Source organism: Rhea pennata, chromosome 1 (genome assembly GCF_028389875.1).
Source record: "Rhea pennata isolate bPtePen1 chromosome 1, bPtePen1.pri, whole genome shotgun sequence".
Taxonomy (NCBI): domain Eukaryota; kingdom Metazoa; phylum Chordata; class Aves; order Rheiformes; family Rheidae; genus Rhea; species Rhea pennata.
This window is the reverse complement of record NC_084663.1, coordinates 88,034,645-88,046,804: the sequence shown is the minus strand read 5'-3', so window position 1 is coordinate 88,046,804 and position 12,160 is coordinate 88,034,645. Positions and strand designations below refer to the sequence as shown.

The following is a 12,160-nucleotide window of genomic DNA, read 5'->3' as shown; positions in this document are numbered from 1 at the left end:
AATCAGGGAGAAGCAGCCCAGGGCCCACGAAAACATTCAGCGCCCTGAGAGAGGCAGGGGCACAAAAAACAAACTGCCCTTCATGACACAACCTGTTTCTTTCTTCATAAACCAGTAATTTTGCCAGAAGAGCACTCTTACTTATGGCAAGTTCGTGCCTTATTTCACTCTCACTGAACTGCGGAAGGAGACACCTGTGAAGAAGAAGAATCAGAAGAATGAGTCATGACAAGCTGAAAAGCAACAGAGTTTCACAAAACATTCTAGAGACACGTAGGCAGCCAATGGGCTGGAAAAGATTACAGCTGTCCCTGGGATTTGGCCAAAAATGTTGGAGACCTTTCCATTTCCTTTTCTTACTCAGCCTTGAACCCCTTCATCAGTAATGGAGGTGTCAAGAGGTGCTTGAGAGGCACCAGAAGAGAGAAATACCAGCGGTCCCACCCTGAAAGCTAGAAGGAGGACACCTGGGAGCTGCCTTACCAGCCCTACCTATCCTTGGCCTCACCTGCTCTTGAAGGGAACCAAGAGGCGACAACGTTCAAAACACCCTCTCAGCTCTTAAAACAGGGAGATAACAAGCCACCGTCTGTTGGAAATAGGCAAACTCCCTTACATTGCCGGCGTGACACCACAAGAGTCCATCTTCTCGTGGTACCTCAGATTGCCAGCGCACCCTTGCGAATCACCTCCTGCCTTAGGAAGAGCAAGAAGCCCTGCTGAGCCAGCCTCTGCCCTGCTCCTGCAATCTGCTGGGGACAAACAAGGCACTCATGCATGGGGCTGCAAGGGCAGCCGGGCCATCAGTGTGGTTTGCGCCTTCTGAGAAGGGAGATACCCTGGCATCCTTCGGCGTGGAGTCTTCTAGGCTGCAGGGCCTGTTATGGGTCTTTATCTTGATGTTCTGGTTGCATTTTTTCTCCAGGCACACTCTCATGTTTTCCCTGACAGAGCTTTTTCCCCCTTCTCTTGCTTCCCCAAACCCCTCCTCATATTTACCACTGTCTATTTTCTATTTTTGCAAACTGGAGCCAGTCACTTTTTTCTTTATCAGCAAGGGTATTTATCTGGGGGTGGGGGGAGAATAAAATCATGTATCTTTACCAGCACAGTCTGTCCACACTGAATGTGCATATGTCTTGAAAAACACCTTTGTTAGCTCAAGGATCAGCCAGTCGGAAATAACATCAAGTGACGAGCAAACTAACTACACGTCCCACTACACTAGTTGCCCGAGGCCAATTACCGACAGAATACTTGAAACCATTCCTGGGGCCGGCTATTGGAGACCAATGTGAGGCTCCAATAGATCAGTAGGACATACTCATTTCACAGAGCACTTTGAGCTATGAGTAATGGTGGCAGAACAAAGCCTGCTTGCAAAATGTTGGGAGACTCTCACACTTAACCCCCACAAAGCGACTAAGGACATTTAATGGCTTTTCGGCACACGATTCTTCAGGCCATCCCTATGCACAGCCCTCTTCATCCAAACACGGTGGTAACAGGTCAATATCGTGTAATTCTGGAATTGACTGAGCCTTCAAGTCTAAAAAAAGATCAGTACGAGTTCCTGACCCTGGCAGGATCAGCACCCTACGCTGTCTGTACAGCTGCTCTCCCCATGCCAAATGCAGAGCTTAGCGCAAGCTGGCCGCAGTTCCCTGAAGGTTTCTATGTTCTCGGGCCCAATGCTCACAAACAACTTCTCAGAAAACGTCAGCTGCAGGGCGTGTAAGGGATCCCTAACATGAAAACACATTCCTATGTCTGAAAGGAGTATGATATTTGTAGACAGAAATGATGTACCTAGAAGGTAGTGCACTGCTTATGTGTCACACAACGTGGAAACTCTGATTATGAAACAACACACATGCAAGAGGCAAGAAACCGAGAGACAGAAAACAAGGTATTATTTCCTTTTACATGGCATACTGTACTGAGCACTGACACGCTCATAGCAGGGATAGGAAAGAGTTACCATTTGTTTCATTAAAAAATAACTCAAGCTGAACTTTCAGTTTGAAATTTCAGAGTCAGCAACTTGGAGATTTAAACTGCTTAACCTTTGCCCATTTGTTTAATAATCCTTTCTGGATGATTAACGGAAAGCTATGAATAGCATTTGCTTAAGGATATCCATCTCCTTTGCTGGGAAGAAGAGGCTTCAAAACCGGCTTTGTCAGAGCTAAGAACAGGTGAGAATCTTTTGAGGTTTGAACAAGCAAACAGACAACACAGATTCCTACTATCTACAACCCAGCTACTATCAGTCAGAAAGCAAGAACCAGCCCCTACTGTTGACACTAGGGCAGCATTCCTCCTACCAGATAACCGATGGATGGACCCTTGTCTCCACCCCACCTCCCCAGGCTGCAGGATGAGCCCCTAGCAACATACATCTACAAGCAGGGGGTTACCACCAGGACAGTTGCATTCCCACTGTCAGTGACATGAATTTGTTTTGTTCAGGAAGTCATCCAAGGGGTCTGCCTCACCTAGGGAAGTGGCAGGCAGTAATTTGCAGGTTAGAAGTTGCCCTTCCAAGGAAAGGCCTCTTCCTCCTCTTCACAAGAGCGTATTTCCCCATGACTGGTAGTGTTGGCAACATATGAGCCCACAAGATGCCCCACTCACTAGGGAAAATGGGACAATCTCTTCTATAAATACCTAAGAGTGTCCAAGACCGTGCAAGCATAATCCAGAAGTTCTGCTGAATTCCAGCTCCTTCTGCTGCTCTTCCCTGATTGCCTCAATCACGACAGAACTCTGCAAAGTTGTACAGATGACTCCTACAGATGCTCGGACTGCAACCAAATCAAACCAAATGCGTTCTTCTGGATCTCACATTGCCCCGAGCAGCACGACGTCCCACACAATCTCCATGGAAAACACGCACACAGGGTGAATGACACTCTGATTGCTGTTCCGATCAACGCCATGGCTTTTCCTTGGATTTCTTTCAAACACATTACTAATATGCCTTACTCCTATTTTTCAGGGAAGAGTAACGAGACCACAGACAACATGGAGAAAAATTAGGAGTTGAAAACAGCAGCAGCAGCTCTGGAGAGCATGACTTTGCTATATACAAACACACAAGGCTGAAATCCAGCCCTGCATCTGCTGAGAGGCAGAAGCTGTATTCAGGCTGCCAAGCCTTTCCAAAGCACGAAAGCAAACCCGCTGGAATGTTACCCAACCGGCAGCTTCAGCTTTTTTGAGAAGAGCAAAGACTGTTGATCCTGCAGAACAAGATGCATCTTGATTCTCTGGGAGGTAACTGCTCAGACCAAGTGTCACCTCAGAGCCTGATCCCACAGGCCTGACATCCTCAAAGTGTGGGTGCTATGACAATTCCTAGAGTTTGCTCCTGTTTAGGCACAAAATAACTTTACACACTACCCCCAAGTAGAATAAGGCACAATTTTATTTTCCCACTTCCCCCTCCCTTTTGAGGTTCACACCCGTTGGGATGCTGTTATCTGGCAACAAGGGCTATGCAGTGATTTGGAGGATCTTCATGGCTTGTGCTTATACAGCAGTCAGTAGGATGGCTCTGGGTTCCGAGGGGCTCACTTTGCTGCTCACAGAGCCACTGTCCTGAGCAAACTCCTCTGCGAGGTGTCGCTAGGTGGCCCCCCCAAACACTCAGAGCTCTCCATGACTTGTCCACAGCATGACCAGTGGGGGCAGCCAGGGTGACCTTTGTGTCCATGGCCACAGCCTTGGTATCCACCTGCAAGAGAAGAGGCACCATCAGCTCCACCAAAAACTTATCAAAGAACCACAGCTTGTCAGAGGCTTTCAGAGAGTGCTTTGGCCCCAGAGATGAGGAGTATGTGCTGATAAGAGCACAAGATATTCAAGGCCAACACTACCAGGGCTCCTTAAAAAAAGGAGAACAAGCTGCTGGGGGGTGAGGGATGTCTCTCCTTTCCAGTTGCTTGGGAAAGGTGAAGATCTGTCTCCTGGCTTAGCGTGTAAAGTAACACATAGTCCTGCAGAACCTCTTGCCAGGCACTGGTAGCTCTGGCTGTGCCCTTAACAGAAGCAGATACAGATCAGGCACAGAGAAGGGAAAAGGCGGGTTCTGTACTTAGAACATGCAAAACTCACAATGACACATGCAGCTCAAGGACAAGGAAGATGACTGAGTTAAATAAATATGGGAGCAAATCTATCATCCTTAATGAGGAAAAAGATTTCTCTAGAGGACAGCATAGGGCACTGTATGACACAGCCAATATGCTCCCCAATGTGTTGACTCTGGAAGAGGATCAGCATAGCCAAACGCTGCTTAGCCTCACTGCGAAGGGATAAAAGTAGGATCCTTGGACAGAGCTGCTCTGTCCCATCTCCTACAGAGTTGATTCAGGTCTCTGTGCAAGCAGCACATTACAGAGACCCTCAGTGTGTCCTGCTGCATCTCTCACTGCTGTGGTCCCATCCTACCAGAAAATACATACAAGCAGGTTGTCACAGGTCTGATATGTGTGCAAGGCAGGAGTTGGGCCTACAGGAGTTATTCACACTTACATACATGAGGTGGGACTAGATGCAAAAAACCCGCCTGATCCCAGCAGCACAGGAAAAGCTGAGCCCTCACCTGGCATGGTCCCACCACAGGCACAGCGAGCAGCTTTCTGGCCTCCACTAGAGCAGAACGTGCAGCAGTGAAACACACCTTGGTGCTTGCGGATCTTGTTTTTCACAGTCAGAGTGAATGGAGATCCCTGCAGAGGACAAGCAAGCAGAGAGGCTACTGCTGTGAACACTATCAAATGCTGTGTCTGCATTTTTAAAAACCAGCTGGGTGATCCTGTCAGTCACAGGTCAGTAAGCCCAGCCTTAAACTGTCAAGTAGCAAAGGCAATCCTTAGAAAGAGTTAAAGAAAATACTTAGAAAAGCAGATAAAGAAGAACCAGCACAAAACAAACAAGAAACGCTACCTGTACGTGCTGCCCTTTCACACAGACGCAGACAGCATACAAGCCTGGCTCCTCAGGGTTATAGGAAATATGGTAGGTCCCATCACCATTATCACACACTGTTGCCTTGACTGTACTATGAACACACACAGAAAAGACCAAGAGGTCAGTGACTGAGAGAAAATTGCTCTAAGTGTAAATGACTGCTTGGGCTAGATTTGTAGTTCGCTCCTTATCCCCAGCCTTGTTCAGCAGCTGCAGGTCTCAAGCGAGCTGAACAGGATGCATGAGCAAAGCTCAAGCAGAGTGTAGCTTTCACACATACCTGCACTGGAAGCTGCAATAACTGTATAAAGGAAGCCACACAAAGCTAGCTGAACTGCAAGGATTTGTAACAACCCAGACTGCTGAGAAAGAGTACAACGACAGTGTACTTACAGGGCAGATTATCCCATCAGATAAGAGCCCTTAGAAATGGCTCGCAGCTTCAGAGAGTAGTTACCTCCAGAAGAGTCCATGACTAAGACAGGGCACAAACAGGGCACATCTGAATCACTTCAACCTCTGCCCCAACTACACTGACCTCAACTCTTTCCTCTGATACTCTGAGTTCTAGGTCTTGCTGGGAAATTCTTCCCTTGCAAAGTAAACCTCACAAGGTACCTTGGCAGACACACAGCCAAGGCGAAAGTGTCAGGTAGTTACACTGGTACTCTCTGCCCACTTCACAGAAAAATGAAAAGAGCTTTCTATCGACAGTTATTTTGGAGCTCTGCACAAAGGAAGGTATTCTTCCTAATCCTCACTAATCAGTCTCTTAACACCCCATGACATGAGACTTTATAACTTTCCAGATTTGTAGGGCATGTTCCCCATCCCCCATTATTTCACACCAGTACAGCTGCCTACATCATTTCCTGCCCTGAACTGTGTGGCAAGGCTTCAGGCTCTTCAGCAGCTGCTGTGCCTCACCCCAGAGTCACATAGCTTTCAGCAACGGACGTAGCCACTGCATGCAAACAAAAATAAGAAACTGAGTTAATGTGGCCACAGCGACCTCTACCCCACCAAGCAAATGCCACATAATCCTAGTGTGTACTCCACACATTGTACTTGCACTAATGAAGGAAGGTACGTTGGAGCAACATCCTGGGGCAATGCTGCTTTATCGATAGTCATCTGTCCACCCAGTACTATTTCTGTATGCTGTGTCAGTACTTTCCCACAGCAAGGAGTTCCAGCAACCCATCCCCTTACTCATCACGTCAACCCACCAACAGCTACACTGGCATCTTGCTCCAGCTGCAGTGCAGCTAATACAAAACATGGTAGATGTTTTCCTTAAGAACTGACCCCCAAATGGTTCTGCATTTGCACTAACGCCTCCCTGTTTTGTAACAACAATGATGGCCTGAAAACAGCTTCCAAAATAATTTGTTCTGGTTGGTCACTTTCACTATGGAAACACTCAGGGAGACACTGTGGTCTTCCCTGCTTTTGCTGGAAAATCTCCAAACATTTGAAAGTGGTCAACATTTGTAACTGTAGGAGACAGCTTAATGAAGTCACAGCACGGATTCTTTCCCCAGAACATGAATTAATCAATTCCACCTACTCTCGGAGACTCCTGTGCTTGGTAGTCTGACACAAGATGGTCGTTTTTGCATTTCTTTATTTTACATGCATTAAATGCTAACAAAAGCAGGTGGCCTGGGTACCTGCTGGGAGAGGTGAAGCTCCAACTGCTCACTCTGACCATGATTAAGACCCACTGTGAACTGAATCTTTTAAGAAGCCCCAAACCACTGAAAGATGCTATATGAATCTAAGCCTATCTATCAACTTCCATGCAGTGACATATGACAACTAAGAAGAATTCCTATACTAGGGGGAAGAATAGCTGTGCCTTTTCCTCTATAGATCCTGACCCACATGCTAGGATACCTCTTCCCGCCTGCCCAAAAAAGGAGGGAGCCAGGCTAAGGGAGCCTGTAACAGAGACAGAAAGGTAAACCCCAGAACTGGGGAGTTGCCAGGAGAAATACCCACCAGTCCCTCTTGTCCTTGTGCGTGATAGTGACCCGCACAGCCTCTCCTCCTCTCCTCATCTGCTCCCCCGTGGTGTCATTGCAGAGCACTGTAAAGCCAGTCAGCTGGTTCTGACGGGCATTGTGGAGACCTGAAAGGTGGAGAAATAATGATAGAAAGAATTCATACCAGACGTAATCCCCACTTCCAATACATTTTGCAGTGCTCCACTCCCATCAGAGCACAGCCAGGACTTTGCTGCTGTGGTGTAACAGCTCCTCCCCACCCACAGGAAAAAGTAAATACATCACCAGGGACCAGGAGACAGCAGACAGCCGCAGGTGCTTGGAGATGTTGGCCTGTCCCTCCATGCCCAGCATGACTCAAGGAGTACCATACAACAGGAGAGACAGCCCCGCTGTGCAGTGTGGAGCTCTGCTCCCAAGACCTCAGCAATTCCTCTTGGCATGGAAGGGATGGAAGGGGCCCCAAGCCTGTCTCTTCTGCCTTATACAGGCCACTGTAGGGACTGCTACCATCTACACTAAGAAATCTCACAGCAATTCCAGCAGAAGCTGCGAGGGGAACGTAATTAGTCAGCTACAGAAGGGATCTCTCTAGCCAGATGCTGCAGAATAACCAGGGTCCTTGTGAAAACAGTACATTCTCCTATGGAAGGCAACACTCCCAACTCATGAGAAAACTGGTCTTTGGCCAACTGTGGTCACCCAACACTGAGGCCAGTAACACTGCAGAGGGCACTTCAGTATGCTCGGACAATGGCTGGACACAGCTCTGGCTCCCCGCTCAGCATAGCTCTTGTAGCCTCTCAGTCTCTAACGGGGCTCTACTATGCTGTGCATCCCCCTCCCCCCGCTGCCTTTTCCCCTAGTCAATCCCTGAACAGCAGGGAGCCAACAGTGCCTTGAGCTGCGCCCCAGGTGAGTGCTGAGAATGGAAAGGCAACTTTAGGGTACAGCTGGCTCCCACTAGGCTGTTGCACAGCACTCCATTACCTTCCCCTTGCAGAGTACATTTGGCTGGATCGACCACTTTGTTGAGAATGGCCCCAAAAACTTCATAGCCACAGCACTGCCCGGCCTTTTCCTGGGGAGAGAATTGGATCTCACTGTCCACGCTGGGGTGGGTGCTGTAAGCAATGCTGTTCAGCCTTGCCAGTCGGCTTGCCACTACCCCTTTGGTGATGAGGATCTCCAGATCTGAGCCACTTGTTAGCAAGTGCTCCGTGAACTCCACACCAGTCCTCATGTCCAGCAGCAGCTGCTCCAGCTGGGCCTTCTGCAAGTGCAGGAGGTTTTCCTTCTGCACCTTCAAGTCCTCCAGCTGCTTCAGCAGCCGGTCCCGATGCTCTTCAATTGCTTTCACATACCCATCAGCAAACAAACAGATCTTTGCGGCCACAGTCTCTGCGCGACTGCAGATGGCATTGCCCATGTCATCGATCTGGTCTAGAACATCCTCTAGGGTGCCCACGTGCTGCTGGGTGCTCTTCAGCAGCTCCCGCAAGGAGTTCCCATGCCTATGGATGACATTGCCAGTGAAGTCGCAGGGGTGCTGCCGGTGCCTGTCTACAACGCAATCCCGGCAAACGGGCTGGTCACACTGCTCACAGAACAGCCTTAGCTCCTCTGTTGGATGGGAAGGGCAGAAGAGGGGCTTCCCAACTTGGCTGCAATCCTTGATGTTCTCCAACTCCGCCACAGCATGAGAAGCTGTCTTCTTCTGTCTCCTGGAAGGGAGTAACCACATATAACCTCATGCATACTGGATGTGAAATACAAACACCCCTGAACACCCAAGACCCCTTGTGAATGCCAATCTGTACAGACTACAAGTCATGGTGTGCACTGTTCCCTCCTGTCTCTGCTGAAATTCATGCTGCACAAAGGGACTTGCAATCTCCTGGGGACATGGCTCTACACAAAAGAGGACAGTATCTGCAAACAGCTCATTACAGGCTGCTCTCAGGCTCCCTGAGTGCTGTCAACACTTATTTTCAGACAGAAGAACTGTGTGCCCCACCACTGTCACGTCAAGACCAGGGAATAGGCTGTCAGGTGGCTACTGCCAGCAACCCCTTCATGGAACCTGACAGAAGTAGGGTAGTTGTGATTATCCCCAGAGCCTGCTGTGACGAAGACAGCAGGAGGGTGGCGTGTACCGCAAAGTGTGAGCTGGCAAGAGGTGTCTAGAAACTAAATTGTTCACCAACAGTCAATTCTGCACAAGCACAGGAGGCATCAGGCTCCTGAGCTGTCAGCCTGATGATTTTTACCAACTTCAAATTTGCTGAGGCAAAGAAGCTCTAATACCTTGTAGAGAAAAATCTAGTTCAAGCAAGCGCCAGATGACCATCTGTGGTACAATATTTAATATTCCAAAAGCCAAACTCCATGTCCTTCTGGGCTTTGGATTAGATTCTGCTCGGAGATGCAGATGTAAAGAGCCTGGGTACGATCCAGCCATCTACCAGGTCAGAGTAGCACTAGATTTGTTTCCATTCTATGCTATTTTGGACACTGGAAGCTATTTAGTAACAAGAACATAAAAGAATTGTCTCCTTTCTTGCCTCCTGCACTAGTGATTGCATATGCAGAAGCTGACATGTGGCAACTGCGAAGGGAGCTTCGAGCCATAGGCAGAGAAATACTCTGTGGGGGAAGCTCTACAGTTGCTCTGGCAACACAAAGCAGCCTTGTCATGGGGCAGAAAAGGGTCATTACACTCTGTCTTTCACTTCCCCACAATCTCCCTTGGGTCTAGCACAGTTTTTAAGCTTTCTAGCACCATTCACATAACACCCCTCATGTTCACACTTCCCTGACTTCAAGTTGTAACACTTGTTCCAAGAAGCAGGACAGCAGCACTCTGATCTTTAGAAACTTCCCTATACCCCTGGAAAGTATTTCAAAATGATCTTTCTTGGCTCATAGTCTGCTTTGCCAACAACAAAAACCAGCTGCAGGTTTGCAGATGCTAATGGGGCAAAGACATTACTCTCAGTAAATAAGGAAGGCAGCAGGCAGCTGGGACAAATTTTCTACTGCTTTAAACCTTGTGCAGTTACTTAAATCAATGCAACACACTGCTATTCAAGGTCTCAAGTTTACTACTGTTCAGCAGCTTGCATGGGGTATAAGGCATTAATTTATCAGAATAAATTATTTTTGCTGAAATTTTGAGCCCCAAATGAAAGGTAGCTAAGAGTTTGAAACCTTTTATGACAGGTATCAGTATCTGTAGGTGGGCAAGGGCTGTTAGGAATATGCCCCAGCAACTTCTAGAGAAAACAACTTGTTCTTAAAAGTGGAAAGGAATAGTAAGTCTAAAAGGAATAGTCAAGTGGATTAACCCAGACTTCTTTGGCTAGTGCTGCTGGATGTTTTCCCTACTTCCTTTCTTCAGAAAGCCCTTTGGATCTCCTGTCGCTTTTCTTCCACAGTACTGCTCTCTTCTGCCCTGCTCAAAGACCACTGCAGCCTCCTCTTTAGCTCCTACCTCTGCTGCAGTCATCTCTTCTTCTCGCCCTACTGATGGGATCATCTCCGCAGTAAAAAGCTCTCTTCTGCTGACCTTGCTTCAGCGTTCCTGTACTCTAACAGAATTAAGTTCTGCAACAGCAGATGCTCTGCAAAGAGACAGCATCACTGCTCCTCACAGGAACGCGGCAAGCGCATGCAAGACACATGGACACAGCAGGAACGGGCCAGCACACGGGCAGGTCCCGTGACCAGACCAACGCGGCAGCCAAGGGCTGCCATGACTTCCAGTCAGGCCTTTTCGCTCCACCCAGCTCCGGCTCTCCAGGCGTGGTCCCTGCCGGCAGCTCCCATCCCATCCCATCCCATCCCATCCCATCCCATCCCAACCCTACCCAACCCAACGTCCCCCCCCACCGGCCGCGGCGGGCCGGCCGGGCCCCTCACCTGTGCGCCTGGGAGCAGAAGAGGCAGAGGTGGGCCCCGCAGGTCCGGCAGCGCCTCACGGCCGCGCCGTCGGCGCACAGGTCGCACCCCGCGGCCGCCGCCGCCGCGCCGCGGCGCAGCGCCAGGTAGTCGGGGGTGAGCTGCGCCACGCCGCCCGGCGGCAGCGCCACCTCGGCGTCGCACACCGGGCACAGGGCGCTGCTGAGGGCCACGGCGCGGCCCGGCGGCCCCAGCGGCCCCAGCCGCCGCAGGCAGGGCGCGCACAGCGAGTGCAGGCACGGCAGCAGCCGCGGCGCCACCCAGGGCTCCGCGCACACCGGGCACCGCGCCCCGGACGACATCGCGCCGCCGCCACGAGCCCGGCGCGGGCCAGCGCCGCCGCCGCCGCCCCCGCGACGCGCGCCCCCCGCGCCTCCTCACCTGTCACCGCCCCCTCCCCTGCTCATTGGTCCCGCCGTGCCGGAGTGACACCAGCGCCGGCCAACCGCCGCCCACAGCGGCCGGGGGTGTGCGGGCGGGGGAGCGGGAGCGGGGGGGGGGGGGCTCCCTGTCCCCCTCCCCCTCCCGGCGGCCAGCCACTCGCGGCCTCGCGCGCCGCCTCAGCCGTTGGGGCGGGGCCGCCTCGTTGCCACTGGCGACGGCCGTTGGGATCGGCGCGCTCTGGCCCCTGGCATCGCCGTTCTGTTGGATGAAGCGGGTGAACCCGCCTCCATGTGCTCGCCGTGAGGCATTTTCTCAAGGCTTCTTTTCTGCCCACTCACCAGCTGCATCATTTCTGTAAAAAGCGTGGTCTCCAGCACAAAATGGAATGCTCTAGCAAAGATCTTGCCAAAACCACAAAACCCTGTTACCGCTCATTTCCCTCTTCCTCCTGGTCCAAAGCACTGACGGGCCTGCTCGGCTGCTTGCCTGCTCTGACACCTATTATCTTTTCAGAAGTCGTGATCTAGGAAACAGTTCCCTGCCCCACGGGTAGATTTTGCATTTCCAGTTCTTAAATGTCAACCTTTGAGGTTTACCATCTGATCTAGATTGCTCTGCATAAGTACAGCAGCTGCTGGTCCGCAAGATGTTATCAGGAGCTCTTTTTTTTTTCCTCCAATAATGGGTGACATTGCTGCACAGTGTAGAACTGGTATCTGTGCAACTTCAGTAGAAACACTGCAACCTGTGACTGCCTTTGGCAATGCCTGATAACTCTCCTTAATTCACTTTACCTGAAAATTATGGATAGTGTAGAAGACAGGTTTTGA

At 50.3% G+C, this 12,160-nt stretch overlaps 1 protein-coding gene across 1 annotated transcript; it reads right to left on the bottom strand.

The window, feature by feature from the left end:
• Positions 1-3,412: 3,412 nt before the first annotated feature.
• Positions 3,413-11,357, bottom strand: TRIM45 (tripartite motif containing 45). The gene is made up of 6 exons (XM_062571627.1): positions 11,328-11,357; positions 7,977-8,710; positions 6,982-7,111; positions 4,954-5,068; positions 4,610-4,736; positions 3,413-3,739 (listed from the first exon to the last, which is right to left on the bottom strand). The coding sequence occupies exons 1-6, from the start codon at positions 11,351-11,353 to the stop codon at positions 3,588-3,590; spliced, it is 1,284 nt and encodes a 427-aa protein (XP_062427611.1). The 5' UTR covers positions 11,354-11,357; the 3' UTR covers positions 3,413-3,587.
• Positions 11,358-12,160: the final 803 nt, after the last annotated feature.